Source organism: Crocodylus porosus, unplaced genomic scaffold (genome assembly GCF_001723895.1).
Source record: "Crocodylus porosus isolate Cpor-Errol unplaced genomic scaffold, CroPor_comp1, whole genome shotgun sequence".
Taxonomy (NCBI): domain Eukaryota; kingdom Metazoa; phylum Chordata; order Crocodylia; family Crocodylidae; genus Crocodylus; species Crocodylus porosus.
The window spans coordinates 20,902-39,113 of record NW_017728892.1 but is presented as its reverse complement, the minus strand read 5'-3'; the positions used below and the strand labels follow the sequence as shown (position 1 = coordinate 39,113).

At 49.8% G+C, this 18,212-nt stretch overlaps 1 protein-coding gene across 1 annotated transcript in view; it reads left to right on the top strand.

Moving 5' to 3' along the window:
- The window catches only part of CLPB (ClpB homolog, mitochondrial AAA ATPase chaperonin), a 38,350-nt gene that overhangs the window by 7,860 nt on the left and 12,278 nt on the right, over positions 1 to 18,212 (top strand). The window contains exon 3 of the mRNA XM_019555222.1: positions 9,668 to 9,754. Coding sequence (XP_019410767.1) covers positions 9,668 to 9,754 — 87 coding nt within the window. The remainder of the gene's footprint in view (positions 1 to 9,667; positions 9,755 to 18,212) is intronic.

Sequence of the window (18,212 nt, the reverse complement as noted above, 5' to 3'; positions counted from 1 at the left end):
TTGTCAGGGCCGGCTGACTTGAAGGTGTCCAGCTTCTCAAGATGTTTCTTCACGAGGTCAGCATTGATGGAGGTCAAGGGATCTCCCTCACCTGGACCTCCCTGTCCCATAGCAGGCATGGGCGTCCCATGGGACTGATGCAAGACTGACGCAAAGTACTCATTTAATAGGTTGGCTTTTTCCTGGGCGTCAGTTGTCGGTTGCAGGATCTGCAGGGCCCGGGCTGTTTCACTGTCCTGGAGATGGTTGTGAGTGGCTGTGGGTACTGTACACTGACTGGGTGCAGGAAAATCTGCAGCCAAGGAGTCTGAAGTGCAGCAGCTGTGTTGTGAAGGATATACGGGTGGAAGGAGCAGCTTTTGGAGCAAGGGTGTGCTCTGGGGCCTGTCTGCTGTTCTGTGTCAACGTCTGGTTTAAATTGTTTGGACCGTCTGAATTGACCTTTAAAGACCCCAGTGAGATCCAGTTAAACCTTAGGGCTGTTTTCTGTTTGGAACGAATTCTGCTGCTGTTCCTGCGTTACTCTCACTTCTGTCTTTTATGTCCAAGGTAATTCACGTGGAAATGAAATGGTCATAGACCATGAGGGCTGGAAGGGACCTCAGGAGGTTGCATCTAGTCCATCCCCTACTCAAAGCAGGACTGTCCCCAACTGCATCATCCCATCCAGGGCTTTGTCAAGGTGGGCCTTAGAAACCCCCAAGGATGGAAACGCCAACATTTCTTTGGGTAACTTGTTCCAGTGCTTCAGTACCCTCCTTGTGAGAGTTTTTCCTCATATATAACCTCAACCTTCCTTGCTGCAACTTGAGCCCATTGCTCCTTGTTTTCTCAGCTGCCCCCACTGAGACCAGCCCAGCCCCATCCTCTTTGCACCCCCCTGCAGGGAGGTGAAGGCTGCTGTTCATTCTCCCTTGGTTTTCTCTTCTCCAATCTAAGTAAGCCCAGTTCCCTCAGCCTCTCCTCATCACTCATGTAAATCAGTAGCTTTTTTCTTTCTGAAATAAGTTTTGCAACCCTGCCTGGGCCAGATTCTTCACTACCTGGCTTGAGCAGCAGTTGTGACCTGAAGTTTCAGCCCACCCCCCTGTCCCATACCTTCCTTATACCTACCATAGCCCTTGTTCCCTTGGGATGGGAGTGAAATACCAGAAAGGTGTTGTGTGCACAGTACTTTCCTGCACTGGGTCATGCGAGGTGCTCTCTGTTAGGCAGGTTCGAACCGTTCTTCATCAGCATCAGCGGCCTCGCTTAAGAAATGGGTAGATGTGCAGCTTTGACAGTACGTTGTCACCGCCGACTCGCTGGAGTCTCGGGAGCATGTTGCTAATGCTTTCCTGGCTCCGTGCTGTTGTTTCCATGGTCTCCCTTGCCAACATGACCATAACATCTCCTGAGATTGTGACTGTGACTCCATAATGAGCTGTTGGACCGAGCTCCCTGCAGCCTTTCTCTTGTGGCTTTCAGAGTTGAACTTGAAGGCCTCCTTTCTCTCCCTGAGAGCAGCTGAGAAGTGACTCTAGCTCTCCGTCTCTCTCTGTCTCTGAGCAGGTTCTAACGAGGCTGAGCATGTTTTATTCAGCTTGGGCAGCTTCTGCATTTGCAGGGCCTGGCTGGTAACAATCGCAGAGCTTTGCAAAGCTCTTGGGGTTGCCAGCAAGTGAGATCTGCCCGTTTGTCTTGTTCTGGAGGGAGTCTGTTTTCTGGGGCTGTCCAGAGTCCCTTTGTTCTGGTCCAGCTCTCTGCTCCACGCGTGGTCAGACATGATCTCATTTTACACTTCATGTCACCACTTCTTTAGCCAGCACCACTGGCACCCTGTCCACTTTGAGACCTAGCTGAGACTTACCTGCCTTTTAACCCCCTCATGCTCTTCTGCCTTCCTCTTTCTCCCTGTTCTACACACCCTCTTTGGTGATGCTCCTGTCCATGGCTTTTCACATCAGACGCTCTCACCTCGCCCTCTTCTGCAACTGCCTGCCTTCCCTTCTCCCATTCAAACCATAATTGAAAACTTGCCCCTTCCCTTGCCTTTGCACATCCTTTTTCCCTGTGCTGTGTCCAACTATCTGCGCTCAGTGTGTAATGTTTCTGGACAGCCTTCTGTGTGGTTGTGCTCTACCAAGACGCTAATGATCAGCTTTTGAGATGTTAAGCCAAAGCAGTCTTTCATCTTTCAATCTTAGGAGGACGAGAGCCTGATCAAAGGCTTTTGCAATGCCTTGAGGAGACCTGTTGGACAGACGGACTCTTTCACCAGAGTTTAGACAGGAGCTTATGCTTTCATGGTAAAAGTTAGTCTTTCTTTTCTGTCTCTGCAGTTAAAGCAGCCAGTCCCCAGAGAGCGAGCACTTCTTAGTGTCAGCCACCCATGCAGTTAAACAGTAACATATTGGGACGTGGGGGCAGAGAGATGTTAAAGCCACTGAGAGGAACAGAAGCTATTGTTCGTCGCCAAAGTTCAAGTTTCCAGTTTCCTCTTCCTCCACCTGTCAGGAGAGCAAGCCGCGCCTGCTCCCAGCACTGAGCACAAACTCAAACATGCCCTCTGGGCTCAGGCTTTGAGTTGCAGTGTCACTGAGTTACTCACCCAGAACTCATGGGATAGGAGAGATGAATAGAAGCCACATCTGTCTCGGGGCAGCTGGGGGGAGAAGGGACAGGAGATACTTGGTGACAGGAAAGCCGGGTCCGCTTTCCCTTCTGGATGGATCAGAGTGTAAGAGTTTTAGGTCTTGTTTGCTTCAAGGCAAAGGAGAGCCTGCTCACAAAGCAGAGGGGTGCATGTCTGTCCGTCCATTCTCTGGCTCTCTGAATCCTCCTTTTCACAGCATCTGGTAAAGTGAGCTCGGGCTCATGAAAGCTCATGCCATGCTTCCCTGATTTAGTGTAGTCCATAAGGGGCAAATCTACCACGCCTTCTTCTGCCTGACTTTAGACTCACATGCCTAAGTACTTCTGTTTTAATGGGAGGGAACGATCTCTGCTAAGTTACTTACGCTGTTACCATTGAGGCTGGATTCCTGCTGCAGTGGAACTGGCAGTGCCCAAATCCAGTGTGGAGGGGTGCGTTTTCAAGGGACCCAAACCCCTGGAAATCTTCCAAGAGACTCAGTCCAGCCTGGTTTGGGGAAGCAGAATCCAACTGTCACAGTGCCCCTGAAAGCCTCGAGTAACCTTGAAGTTCTTCTGAAACCTGTTGCAAAGCTCCACCCTTGATCTGAGCTGTAACTTCCTTCTTCGGAGCGTTTTGCATTGGCACTGTCGTTCGCTACGCTAGGTACTAGGGAGTCAAGGTTTTTAAGTCCTTAATGGCGTGCAAATTGTTAGAAATGTGTGGGTGTGAGAGAGAGAGGCTGTTAATAGCGAGTAGCTTGGATCTGATTTGGTTTAAAAGTGGATAAACATCCCAAACATTGATCAGAGGGTTTTATTTAATTAAAAAAAGAGATGCCCCTGCTGGTAAATACATTTGACTGTCTAGGATCTGAGCAGTGGTCGTCGCTCTATCGATTGTCATATCATTAAATCAGGCAGGGGAAATATTAATGATAGGCTGGAGTGCCCTGAACATAAAGTTCAGTTGTCTGGCAGATCTGTTAAGATGCTTGGCGTCTTGCAGGGCTCCTCCGAAAGGAAATGTCAGTGCCCGCCATGCCACTGGATGCAGCTCCGCTGATTCTCCGTACCAGCTTGGAGCACATGGGATTCAAGGGGTCAAGGAGGCTTCAGGCTCTGATGTGGAAAGCCCCCAGATCTGTTTCAGCATCAGAGGCTCAGGTGGATACCCCAGCACCCTCTCCATATATGAGAGGGATCCGTGGTAAAAGGCTTGACTGGGTGGCTGGGATCTGAGGTCATTGAACAATGGTGTAGTAGGACTGGGAACAGCATCAATTGAATTTCCAGAGATGGTGTTCTAGGAAAAGCCTTTTGCTGGTTCACCCGTCGCATAACTTCTTCAAATGCTTTCTCAGTGCAGCTCCATCACATTGCTTTCCCTTCCCATACCCTCTGCCAGCAGGAGGCACTCCATGACAGTGGCACAGAGTAGAAGGAAGGATGTTGAACTTGCGAGAGCAGTTGCATCCAAAGCTGCTTGGCAAGAGGTTTGAAAGCAGACTGGAGCATCTTGAGGGGAAGCAGGGTGCTGTCACAGCTAATGCAGGGCTGGGGTCTCCATGCAAGGACTAACCATCAGCATGCTGGCTGTTCAACGCTCTGATATTGCTGCCAGCCACAAGAAATGTGGTGGTTTGCCAAGACGCATTCTTTCAGGTGGCTGGGGAGAGCCAAGTGTGCTGTTCATAGCATCATAGAAAGCAAGGGTTGGAAGGGACCTCAGGAGGTCGCATGTAGTCCAACCCCTTGCTCAAAGCGAGGACTAGCCCTAACTGCATCATCCCAGCCAAGACTTTGTCTACCCAGGTCTTTAAAATCTCCAAGGATAGAGACGTCCACCTCTCTGGGTAACCTGTTCCAGTGTTTTACTCACCTCCTTGTGATACCGTTTTTTCCTAATCCCCAGCCTAAATTTCCTTTGCTGCAACTTGGGCCCATTGCTCCTTGTTCTGTCATCTGCCGCCACTGAGAAGAGTCCCGCTCCATCCTTTTTGCAACCACCCTTCAGGCTTCAAAGGCTGCTCTTCATTCCCCCCTCAGTCTTCTTTTCTCCAGACTAAATCAGCCCAGTTCCCTCACCCTCTCCTCACCACTCCTGTCCCCCAGCCCCACAACCAATTTCGTTGCCCTCCTCTAGACTCTCCAGTGTGTCCACATCCTTTCTGTAGTGGGGGACCCACCACTGGCACAGGACTCCAGATGTGGCCTCCCCAGTGCTGCATGGAGGGGAAGAGTCACTTCCCTTGATCTGCTGGCAGCCCTTCTAACACACCTGTTTTCCACTGGCTAGTCCTTGCTTAGCCTTAGTGCCCATGGGCCAGCAGAGTTTGATGGCCTCTGGTCTGGGGGGCATTAATGAGTCTTGTTTGTGGCTTATTTGCTAAGCTTCTGTGTCCCACAGGCAAAGTCAGTTGATTTCTCCAAGTCTCAATTAACCTAACCAGGGTTATTATTTTATAAATTATCTCTAGCTCCAAAAGAAAGGGTCTAAATAAATGTCACCTGTTGTTTATTCATAAAAACCCCATAGCCCAAATTAACAAGCCTTAGGGGTCTTATGGGCATTGTCAAGCTGAGTTGATTTGGGTTTATCTTTTCTGAAGCTTAAATATTTCACAGACTGTGTTTTCTTGCCCTGCTCTGGAATCTTTCTGCCAGTTTTTTTGGGGAGGGGTTGACACTAACCTTATCCTGTGTTTTTTGAGGTGGTTTAGGGGAGCGGGATGGGAGCAAAAGATCCAGGCAAAAAATAGGGGAAGCTGATGAAGCAGAGGAAAGGAACTGGGAAATGAGCTCTGTGTAAAGCACCTTCAGAGGGCTGGAGAGATGGAAAGAAAGAGTTTGGTGCTGGGCTTGTCCTTTAGGTCATTAGTGAACCATTGTGTCAGCATAGCGCTATGGTGGCAGGTACTGGCTGCCTGTGAGTGATGGGTGACAATTGTGCATGTGCCTTATCAAGAGCTCTAGGGTGGAGCCAGCCCATAAAGACTCAGATGTGTAATGCAGATTTGGGGCCCAGTTCAGCTCCAACTCGGAGCCCTTGCTCCAGTGCCTGGAGCTCTGCTCACCCATCCAGAGAGAGCATTCAGAGCGCGGTCGCAGATGGCGCAGCGGTGTGGATTCCTGCTGCGGGCGATGCTCCTTGGGGTCCAGCCCAGCCGGAGTCTGCCTGGCCCAGGGTCTCTCTGTTTTGACCATAAACACAGGCATTATGCATAGCCACAATGGGAGCTGATCGGGAAAGATAGCAACCTGCCCTGCACCCGGTCTGCCCTGGCGTGGGCCTCGGCACTTGCTGCAGAAGACAGGAAAGGACTGTGGACACACATGGCTGTGTTTTTTCTCTAGCATCCTGCTGTGTCTGAGATTGCTTCCCATTACAAAGATGCCCTTCAGCTTCTGTTCCTTTTTTCAGCAATAGGCAGAAGAAAGGGAGTGGGGGCAAGACATAAAGACACATCTCCACGGCAAGCGAAGGCTGATGGCTTGGAACTAGGGTTGGGTGTTTGACTGGTCAAATAAAATTTGCTCAATTGACCAGTAAAACATTGTCAGTAGGTCCAAATAATACACAGAAAAAGCACAAATTTTCCATTAAGAAACAGATCGAAAAATCTTATTTCTGTCGCACAAACTACAGAAAAGGGTAAGTTGTTGGGTTTTTTTGTAAAATTGCTATACATTTTGTCTGGTCAAAAGAGATGCACTCAATTGACCAGTCAGTTGGTAATATTTGACCAGTCATTTGCTAACCCTGCTTGGAACATATCGGCATTGAGCTTGCAGGTCCCTCTGTTCCTGGAGCAGCTAAAATCCAGCTGGATTAGTGACTTCTCATTGATAATAGCAGAAATCAGGTGACTGTCCTACTTGAAAATCCATTGTTTGGATAACTGTGTAGGCTGTCAGAAGTTGGCTCTTGCTAGCCACTGTGTCGCTGCTCTGTAAATCCATTTGAGATGCCCATAGTGCTGACTCTTTTCCTGGAGTGACCCTGGCCAGTCTGAATATGACTAACCCTTGAAAGTGATATAAGTTGGCATTGGCTAGATTTATCTTGCCCACTGCCCAGGCGTGTAGCAAACACTAATGTCCGTGGTGAATGGGTTAGCCTTGGATACTTGCAGGAAAGCAGAGGCACGACTCCCAGCACACGTCCCCTGGGCCACGTACAAAATTGCAAGGGTTTGTAGTTTGCCTTTGTACGTTACTCTCAACAAATCCCATTTACATTATACATGGCCTGCTCCTTGTACTTAATAAGATCTGTTACAAGACCTTTATACTCCCTGGATGAATCATCCTCTTGTCTGTACATCCCATTGTTATTGCATGTATTTTAGACCATCCTGTACCAGCTTCATCAGTTAACCTTGTGATGAATCTGTACGCCTGAACCATGCACATATTTTCCAGCTTAAGCTTGTGTAAGCAGTTTGTGTATCAGTCACAGCTCCAGCTGGCCCTATGCTGGTCAGAGCCTTTATGTAGGCAGCATATATACTGATCCCTGCTCTAGCAAGGCCTGCACCGCTGCGTGCAACTTGTAGGCAATCTTAAGGAGTAGAACCAAGATGGAGAGTGGGACTGATGATGGGAGACGGGCTCTTGTAGGGAGGTCTGCCTTTTCTCCATAGTTATGGAGGTTCTTCTATAAAACCTCGTCCCTCCAGCTGGCTGTATGCTTTAGTTTCTAACAAGATTCATTCTCTAGGAGAGTGCAGATTAGTTAATCCTTGAATTTAAACCGTTTGCTACATTTACAAACCTGTCTGTGTTGGGACTGCTTTCCCTTCCTCCTCGATGGTTGCATCATTCATTCTCAGAAATGGGACCCTGACTTATCCCTGCCCTAAGGAGAACTTCCTTTGTAGGGGTGTTGAGTACAGGCAGAACTTGTTGCATCCTGTCCCTTCAGCTTTGTTGGGGGACTTGGGTGAGAGGATGGTTGTCACGAGCAGCTTTGAATGACAAGGACATTCTTGTTCCTAGAACATGCGTTGAATGAAAGCATCCACCCTGCCACCCCAAGAACCCCTTTGCTGCCGGAGCGTGATTTACCCCAGTCTGATGTGTAGCCATAGCTCAGCGTCCATACTTTTATCTCTGTCCATTCCAACCCCAGGCAGAGAGACCTCCTTCTTCCCTGTTCATAAGCTCTTTCCCTTGCTTGAATCTGATGTTCTTCATTTAACTGTTCTTTTAGAGTCTTTAGGCAGCCGTATTTGAAAAGGGGGGCCAAAGTTGAACACAAGTCCCCGCTGATGCCCCAAGTAACTAGTGTGATTTCTCGGAGGATCTGAGCAGTGGCCGTTGCCGTTGACTCTGATTGTAAACTTGACCGTGTATGAGGTCAGAAATATGGGTGTAGGTGTCTGCGCTGGTGAAATTTGGCCTGTGTTGTTCTTGATGCTTAGTGCTGTCTGAGACCTGTTGGTTTTCAATTTGGACTAACAGTAGGGGGGCTTTGAAGGGCACAGAGCAGAGAAGCCTGGATTTTGCAGGAAGGAAATGCACTGCCAGGTGACTCAAGCAACAAGGAATTGCCATCTGACTTGCAGGCTGTCAGGACTCCTCCTAGATCCTGAGCACCTTCAAGATCTTGGTGTATGTCCCCCCGTGAATGTTAGCGTATCTGTTCTGTACAACGGGATAGAGGGATGGAGTCAAATTCAAGTCTCAACTGTGTTGGCTCTGTCCAAACTATGGACAAGTGGACAAATTAAAAGGGAAAGGGAACCTAGCACATGGACTGCTATTGTGGAAACAGTGGACATGTGTCTGCTTTCACACAAGGATAAGTGGAGGCTAACCTAGGACAACTTAGCTCTGTTTCATTGAGTGGCTAAACTGCTTCCATTTAGCTTCTGCTTACTGCGAGTTGAGAGCATGTGCATGGGTCCTCAACGCAGCTGACACGTGGTTAGCTTCCACCTCCTTTTATCCTGCTGTAATTAGGTTGTCCATGCCCTTGTTCAACACCCTGGAAGAGCCTTGTTCTTAAAGGTACCACCTGGAATCAGTCCAGGCTAATAATGCCTGGGTTATACGACTGGGGGAACGGGTAGATGAGCAAACTCCGTCAGTGTTTGTGGATGTGGAGGAGACCCATAAACCCAGCCACAACCAGGCAAGAAGAAGCCTCTTGGGGACGAGGAGTGGTTAGGACTGGCCCAGGAGGAGTGGGAGATCATTACTGAAAGAGCACAGCTGTGGGTTTAATGTCTCTGTGCAGGTTATACCTTTTATGGCTGTTCCTCAGCTTAAAGGATCTTGTGTTGCCCATCAGAAGATGTGCCAGTGAGCTTCCCTGCCACCTCCAGCATACTGATGGGTTGCTAGGACTTCAGGCTGACGGGCAACCATAACAAATTCAGGCCTGCTAGTCACAGCAGGGACTCCTGTCCACTAGGAACTGGGCCAGTTCCTTTCATATTGGCTACTGAAGAGCTGTGGCTCTGTTGGGTGTTACTGCTCTGCCTGTGTTGGAACCAGGAACCGTGAAGCAAAGGAGCTGGGATTCTCTTTCCAGCCCCAATTCAGTGCTGCACCCTGCAGTGGTGCTCAAGGCTTTGGCCCTGCAGGCCAGGTGAAGGACACTGGTTTGATCCGCAGGCTGGATCGGGTCCTGCCCATTAGATCAGGCCCTTACACTGTCTCTTCCCAAACCCCTGCTCTGGGATAAGGCCCCAGGGCTGTGTGCCAGGATTGGGCCTCATGCTGCCCTGGCACACCAGGATTGGGTGCCAGAGCCTCACCACTGCTGGGATCAGGCCCTGGGGCCCCATGCCACCTCTGCTTGGCTCTATTCACCAGGGTTGGTCTCTGCATCCCCTACCCTCCCTGAGGGGTTGGGTCCCACACCGCCCTGCATACCTGATCTAGTCCACAGGGCCACAGCCTGTGCGGCTCTCCAGAAACCCCTGGGGAGTCTCACAAGCCAGATGACCCAGTGCCAGGGACTAGATCTGCCTCAGGTGGGGGCTGAGCAGGCCCAGTCTAAGGCAAAAATGCTCTTACTGATGCCGTGTCCTTTTACAAACAGGTTGTTGTCAGAGGGCGCAGACGTGAATGCCAGGCACAAGCTCGGCTGGACCCCGCTCATGGTAGCAGCCATCAACAGAAATTCTAGGTAAGTGTGTCCCACCATAGCAGGTAAGTCACTGCATGGTTTTTTCCCTTTGATAAATCACAGGGACTCCACTGAGATCGAGCTCACTTGAAGGCTGTCTCTTTGCTTCCTGCCCCTGGATGTGGCTGCTAATTAAGTCTGAGACGATATGTTTGTGTTCTTCATTCGCCTACATGTGTAACTTCAGCTGAGCCATCTGGTCTGCAGGCTTGGTGGGAGGAACACTGAATAGTAAATTACCCACACCACTTTCTACCCCTGCGCTGAGTTTCTTTGGGAGGACTCCCATCTGGCCAGGCCTTCCCTGTTTACCTTGAGAGTTGCTGAGATCCCAGCCTAGGGATGGCATTGTTGCAGGTAGTGTGGTATCAGGAACTCAGCTGAAGTCTTGAGCAGCTCCTGGAAGAGCGACTGCTTCTCCCCAACCACTGGCTTTCATTGCTGTGGTTTTCTGAACCAAGAGGCCGAGTGATGCACCCAGCCTCTTCAGTTCCCATGATGATCGCTGTGGCTTCTGGTAACCTTTAAAGGCACTCTTCAATAGATTCAGTCTACAACTAAATTCGATTAGTTTTTATTTAAAAATACAAGGGAGGGAGAGAAATCCAATTTTAGCCAACGTGGTACAGACGGCCGAGCGCGCTTTGATGTTACAACCTCTCGGGGGCTGCTTTACTTAGTCACAAGTTCATAAGCAAAAAGGCTTAATTACTTGGGAAAACACAGGATTAAAGAGGGGCACAAAAGCTGAATATCCGCTCTCGGGCGCCACAATTCGAACCCGTGTGCCGAGTTCGTGTGTGGTGCGAACTTTGATGTGTGCTATGACAAGCTGAAAGTCGCGACCTCCTTGGGTTGCCCCTTCAGATGGGCAGAGAGGCGGGGGATGCGGGGCTGTTTGTTTAACTTTGATGTCCGAGCAGCAACGGGCCCCGTTGTTTGCTTGTCCGTGGAGGGATGGATTTGAAACCTCCCACCTTTGCCGAGGGACAATGGTCAGCGATGGAGTGTGACGGCTGTTGACCATTCCGAGTGACTGGTGGACCAGAACAGGGCTTTGGGGGCGCAAAGGCAGGGAGACAAGGAGAAAGGCCGATTGCAGGGTGAGAACTGCCCCACATGGATCTCCCTTCTCATTCTTTGAGATACGCAGCCGAAAATTTGGATAGAAACGGTGGCAAAAACATCGAAGGGCTCACAGGCTGCCTGCACCGAAGCTGGTCTCGTATGTTGGCATAGCACAAACAGTCGCATCTTATCCAACAAAGAGATGCTATGCTTTTGGCTCTTGGGTGAATCATGTTTATTTCCTCCACGTTTTGGAGGATAATTTCTGCCATCTTTTTAAATGAACAAAGCCCTCGAATAGGTGACACGCAGCATCACTTGTCTCTGACAGTGCCGTGAAAGGCTGATCAGATAATGCCATGAAGGCAAGTGTAAGCATGGGCCAGACTTGCATCTGGTGGGATTACTCCATCGGCATTGCTCAGGTTACACCAGGGGCGAGTTTGACCCCTCTCGCTATTTCCAGCTTTGCAGTGTACACAGTGGTATTGCATTACTGCCTGGGAAATGTACTGAGCTGGAAAGCAACACAGAGGATATTTGACATTTCCCCACAAGATGCTCATTCACATACGTAGTCCAAATACTGACCTTTTTAACCCGAATCCCAAAGAACCTGGCTTTGTGTTTGTCATTTGGGGCTTCAGGGCTATGGAAGTAGAGAAAACAGAGCTCTGGGAATTGATGGCTTTTGATTCAATGACACAGGTTTGCCCTTCGAATTTTAAGTACTTGGGCTTTTCCTTTCACATGCAAGATGCCTGTTGGGTTCCTGGAACTCTTTCAGTTCTTTTCTCTCTTCTTAGCAGTAAGCTAAGAACAGTATTACCTGAACCAGTTTAAACATAGCTTAGCCCTTTCTGGGTTGTTGACCAAACCTTGTGCATAGTTAAAAAGGGTCTGAGCAAGACTGTCTCTGGTGCAGTGTTGGTCTGTGCTAATTGCACTTTCTTCTTTACACCGACATTTGTGAAGCTGTAGCTCTGCTCACAAGTGACTATGCAAAAATGGCACCCTCTAGTTGATTATCTGCTCCTTATGGATAGACAGCCAGAGCCGCCAACATTTACTCACCACAATGGCTTATTACTGCTTTTCATCCTCTGTAGCCCAAGAGAGCCAGGACCACGGAGACAGAGTGAGTCGGGTGGTTGTTTAACACATGCATCTGCAAGAGTAGCACATTTTGCTGCTGCTGGCAATACTTGAGCCAGAAACTCAGCTTGGCTTTTGGATGCTTGGAGAGTTGGTGGTGCTAGCAGCCAGAGTGAGCGCAGCCAGCCCGGAGGCAGAGAGAACGTTAGCATGGAGCCCTGTGTTGCTTTCTTTCAAGCCCCTTTCCTGGGTAGAACTCGCTCTTTTAGGCTTTGTAACACTGCTGTTAATTTTTGTGACTGTCCTTTCACTTGGTAATCTTTTGCCAGTTCTCACAGCCCCCTTCCTTCATATTGGAAGGGTACAAAATGGTTGAATTGATTTCCCCCCCCCCCCCCAAAGTCACAGCCTTTATGACTTTCTCCATTTAAAAGAATAAAACCCCATGTGCCAGTGATTTTAGTTTATATGGGGCAGTCCTTGTTGTTCTGCAAAGTTTTCACCGTTTTCTGACTGTTTCTTCAAAAGCCTGGCCTGTTCTGATATTTTTTTTTTTTTTTTTTGACAAAGTTAAAAAATATCTGGTGTGTACCTGTTGTTAGATTTCAAAGGGTGCAGGTGTATACAGACTGGGAAGTACAGCACAGGTACTTAAGCACATAACTGCTGGCAGGGCTGGAGAGGAGTGCCCATGAAGTGCCTCTATCGTATAACGTGACATGGCAGATGACAACAAGATGACATTTAGATTGGATATTAGGAAAAACTCTCACAAGGAGGGCAGTGAAGCACTGGAATAGGCTACCTGGAGAAGTTGCAGACTCTCCATCCTTGGAGGCTTTGAAGACCCGGCTAGACAAAGCCTTGGCTGGGATGATGTAGTTGGGGCTGATCCTGCTTGGAACAGGGGGTTGGACTATGTGTGACCTCCTGAGGTCCGTTCCAGCCCTCATTTTCTCTGATTTCTCTGTGCGTTAATGAAGTTAGCCTCCCAGACCCCTCGGTGAGTTCTTACTGGCACTGAGATCTGAGACTGTCAAAACACTCCCCCGTGTGATACCAAACCACTGTTCCAGGTGTTGCCAGCTCCGTTCTCTTCCGTGGCACAGCTGGCCTGCAGTGCAGACTTGGTTGCTTTGGGAGCAGAGGTATGAGGAGCCCTTGGAAGCTCTGCTGTGCACAGCTGAGGAGGAAGCAGATGGTGGTAAAAGTATCACCCAGGTAGGGAAGGAAGGAAGGACCCTGCTATATGGGCCACAAAACCATGGATGTTTTGCCACATGTCTGAGACATGCTGCCTAGGAGCACTGGAGACCCTGCATGTTCAGCTCATAACTGGGGGGAGCCAATTTTGCACCGTGTCACCGTGATCCCTGCAGCTGAGTATGGGGCAGTGCTGTCGTCTAGTCCTCTGCTAGAAGGGTGGTGGCCTGAAGAAGTGGTTGAAGTGGGAGAAGTCAAGGCTGGAGGACTGGTAGGATCTGGCAAGGCTGCCTACAGCACCAGAGAGAGAGAGGATTTTTTTTTAGGGAAAACTACAGGATGCTGCAGCTACAGACATGTAGACAGGTTCACTGGAAACTCTGGCTAATAGGAAATGAAACCGTTTGGAGTTGGAGGCCTTGAGCCCTCTGCTTTGTCATTCTGGCTTACACAGAAGATGTCACTCAGAGAGAAATGGTTTTGTAGCAGCCGGACAGCCTCTCAGAAGTCACATGTCACAGTTTCCTAACCATTTTCATTGCCTTCCTCTGGTAGTGGGGGGCCCAAAACTGGACATGGGATTCCAGATGTGGCCTCACCAGTGCAGAGTCAAAGGGAAGAATCACTTCTCTCCATCTGCTGGCAATGCTTGTCCCAACGCAGCCCAGTATGCCATTAGCTGCCTTGGCAAGAAGGGCACACTAAGCTCTAGGTTGCTTTCTGCAGAGCTGCTGCCTAGCTAGTTGATCCCAAGCCTGCTCCAGTGCATGGGATTTTTCTGTCCTAAGTGCAGGACTTTGCACTTGTCCTAACTGAACCTCATGAGATTCCTTTTGGTCCAGTCCTCCAATTTGTCAAGGTCTTTCTGAATCCTGGCACTGCATCCCATCTTTCAGATCGCTGATGAAGATGTTGAACAAAACTGGCCCCAGGACCAACCCCTGGGGCACTCCACTTGCTACCACCTGCCACCTAGGCATTCAGCCATTGATTTGAGCCCAGCAATCCAGCCAATTTACTATCCACCTTACAGTCCATTCATCCAGCCCAGACTTCCTTAGCTCACTTGCAAGAATGCTGTGGGAGACCATATCAAAAGCCTTGCTAAAGTCCAGCTATATCCCATCCACTGCTCTTTCAGTCATTGCATCATAGCAGGTGGTCAGGTTGGTCAGGCATGACTTGCCCGTGGTGAATCCATGCTGATTGTTTCTAATCACCTTCTTCTCCAAGTACTTAGAAATGGATTCCTTGAGCACCTGCTCCATGATTTTTCCAGGGACCTGAGGTGAGGCTGACTGGTCTGTAGTTCCCCAACATCTCCTTTTTCCCTTTCTTAAAGATGGGCACTAGATTTGCCTTTTTCCAGTTGTCTGAGACCTCTCCCAGTTGCCACAAGTTTTCAAAGGTGACTGTAGAGCTGCTGGCCAGTATATCAGCCAACTGCCTCAGCATCCTCATGTGCATTGTATCTGGCCCCGTGGACTTGTACACATTCAGCTTTTCTAAACAGTCCCTAACCTGTTCTTTCACCACTGTTGGCTGCTCACCTCCTCCCCAAAATGCTCCCCAGCGCAGTACTAGAGCTGACCTAGCTTGTGAAGACTGAGGTAAAAAACACACTGAGCACTTCAGCCTTTTCTGCATCCTCTGTCACTAAGTTGCAGTCCCATTCAGTAAGGGACCCACACTTTCCCTGATCCTCCTCTTGTTGCTGACATTCTTGTAGAAACCCTTCTTGTTACCCTTCATGTCCCTTTGCTGCAACTCCAGTTGTGCTTTGGCTTTCCTGATTTCATCCCTGCATGCCCGAGCAATAGTCTTGTACTCTTCCCTAGTTGTTTGTCCAACTGTGCCTCAGCTCATGACTCCTCTGTGCCAAGCAGTCATTTCCAGTCCCTGTTAGCAATCTGTTCCTTGAGATAATCCTGCCTTGAAGTAATAATATTCTGTTGCCAGTCGTCACGAGCACTGCCGTAGCTTGGGCAGCTAGAAAGCCCAGGTGCGTGACAAGGGCAGGAGTTCTTTATCTAATGCTTTCAGGGCTTTTGGACAGTGCATACTCCTGCGTAATCAGGAGAGTCCTGGTGGAATCCCTCTGGTCTTTGGATCAGGAGGGGTTGGGATCAGCTCTGCTGCCTCTTCCTCGACTCTGTTCGTCCCAACACCACTGGTCTAGAAAAGATGGATCTCGCTGCAGGGCAAGGAGTAAATGCCACAGGTTCAGCAGCAAGGGTGCTGACTCGGGGTCTGGGGGAAGGTTAGGAGATGTGGGTTATCTTTCCAGTTCTGCCACTGCCATGCTACATGACCTCAGTCAAATCACTTCTCTTCATGCCTTGGATTTTCCTACCTTCCTTTCTCTCCTACTTTGCAGGCCTGTCTGTCCTTGGAAGTAGAGTCTCTCCTATGGTCTGTGTGTGCAGTGGGATCCTGCTGCTAGTTTCCACCCCAGACTGTCATTCTAGCCATTCTGATAAGAAAGCAGTGGATCGTTCATTTTGGCCTCTTGGTTTTTGCATCGCGGGTTGAACACTAGTACCTTTGTAGACATGCGCATGACACTCATGCATGTCTGACATTTACCTTGGATTCTGTTCTTGGGTTTAACCCTTGCCTGCAGAGGGCAGGGTGCAGTATTGCCTTGTGCAGGATGGGACTGTCCTGGTCCACGGCTGGGACTCCTGGGTTCTGCTGTAATGCAGATAATGACTTTTGCCTGACAAAGACATTGAGAAGAAGCAGAGCCAAGCCAAGCATGCCTCCCTACTCACATGGAAGGGTGCAATCTAGCAACTATGGAAGTGAGGCCCCCATGGCGCTGGCCTCAGGATAGCCCGTGCTGCAGTCTGTCTGCTCCCATCACTCCTTCATTTGCTATGTAGCTGAGCCTTATGTTCCACAGTCCCAAGTGACTTCAGGACAGCCACTGACTTACCCCTCTGGGAGTCAGCAAAATAGGCTTGTACACCTTACATTTGGGGTAACCGAGCCACAGAGCCCTAAAGAGGCTTTGTCCAAGTGGTGCTGTTTTTAACACTTTGGGTAGATGTGCAAAGAGCTTTTCACCTGGCCCCCTATTCCCCCAGGTGAGCTCCCATCCACTGTGGGTCCCGTGATGATGGACTGGGCCACCCTGAGGACTCCTGAACTGAGCAGCTCATTTTATATAGAAATTGTGTTGTGAAGGGAGCAGGCCTTTTATTCTGACACGGGCAAGATGCCTCCTCATGCCTACTTGTGTTTGGGCCACTGCATAGCAAGACAAAGATCTAACTAGGGATGATGGTATCAGCATTTACAGATGGAGAGAATGCTGAAGATAAGAGGTTAAATGATTTGACCAAGGTCACATGAAGATTTTGTGTCAAAGGCTGTTGTCAGACTGAAGGCTCTCTATATTGAGAGGACAAAGGTGCTTGCAATGGGGGAATGGGAATATAGCATGCAGGAAGTCAATGAGGGTGGCCTACACATGCAGCTTACTAGTTACGGGAGTTTTTTGTTTAATGCACAATTTTCTGCTTTATTTCCCTCCGTGCCAACTTTACAGCCTTCTCCCAGTGCTTGGTCCCAGCCCTGAGGGGAGGTGATGATGCATACAAGGAATAGCTAAGCAGAGACCAGAGTCCAGCAGGCAGGTGGACCAAGTGGGACGCCAGGGAAGAGAAGCTAATCCTAGCCACACAGTGGCTAATCCTTGCCTCACAGTGCTAGCTTCTTCTCCCCACCCTCCCCTGCACAAGGCGCTGCATTGTCTTGCTGCACCCGGAGGTCTGTGCTTACACCCCTGCATTCCCCTCTTACTCCATCACATTTCTCATCCTTTTCCCACCCTTAGCTTCCCGCTTCCCCCCAGTCCCGCACTCTGGACATCTCTCCTTCACCTTGCCCACCAAGCACTGTCTCTTCCTCCCAGATTCCTCCTTTCCACTCCCTCCACCCTCTCCTGTGAGCAATCTGCATGCTCCTGCTTGCTGGTCCCCTCGCCCTCCCTCTCCTGTTGGATCTCTCCGAGTGACTGTTGTTACCTCTTCGGGAAATGCACCTCTTCTGGGTGCGCGTGCCATTGGGCACACTGATGGCCACGTGCCAGCGTTTAATAGCAGTACATAGCGCATCATATCTCTCAGTGGGAAAGTTTTGAGGCACACAGTGAAGCATGACCTGTCTGGGGCTGTTCTCTTTCTGCAGGCAGCAATATGTTCACCTGCTACAGTCTAGTACCTATGTTAGCTCCACGTGTCTGCTCATCTCCTTGCTTTCAGTCCTTCCACTTCAGGCATCTCATTCGGAGCTCTCTGGGGCAGAACTCAGCAACCAGGGTACACATCCTAATGCTTCCAGAGTCAATAGCTTCCAGATAAAGGGTCTTGATAAATTAGAGAATTGGGCCGCACACCGCAAAATGAAATTCAGCGCAGACAAATGTATAGCGCCACCCCAGGGGTAGGAGAAACCAAATTGCTCGCGTACGGAGGGGAGGCAGCAGCCCTATCGGGAAGGATCCGGGGTTCTGACTGACCGCGGCTCCACGTGAGTCAGCCGTGTGATGCTGTCAGGGGGAAATTTTAATGCAGCATGGGGCTGCATTAGCAAGGGCCAAATGGAAGACACAGGAGGTGATGGTGCCACTGGTTATCCCTCCGCTGAAACATTGGGTCTGGTTCTGGGTACCCCACTTCAGGGGGAACAGAGAGAAGCAGGAGAGGATCCAGAAGTGAGCGCATGGTAAAGGGGTTGGAAGGCAGGCTGCGAGAATGAAGAAAAGGCGATCGAGGCAGGAACAGGGCAGCAGTTGTCAGGATCTGGCAGGCTCCTGTAAAGAATGGGAAGAAGCTGCAAAGAGCTGGAGCCAAGGCGATGGGTTTATCCTTCAGCACAGCAGCGTTGGATCAGACCTCAGGAAGAACACCCCAGCTGTCGGGCAGCAGAGCAGTGGGACAGGCTGCCCCGGGATGTGGGGGAGGGAAATCTCTGGACACGGCCTTCCATCCCTGGGATGGATTGCGCACACAGGCCCGTGCGTGTCCCACGTTGTTGCTGTGCTGTTGCACAGCACGGTTTGGAAATGAGGAGCTGAACGCAATCT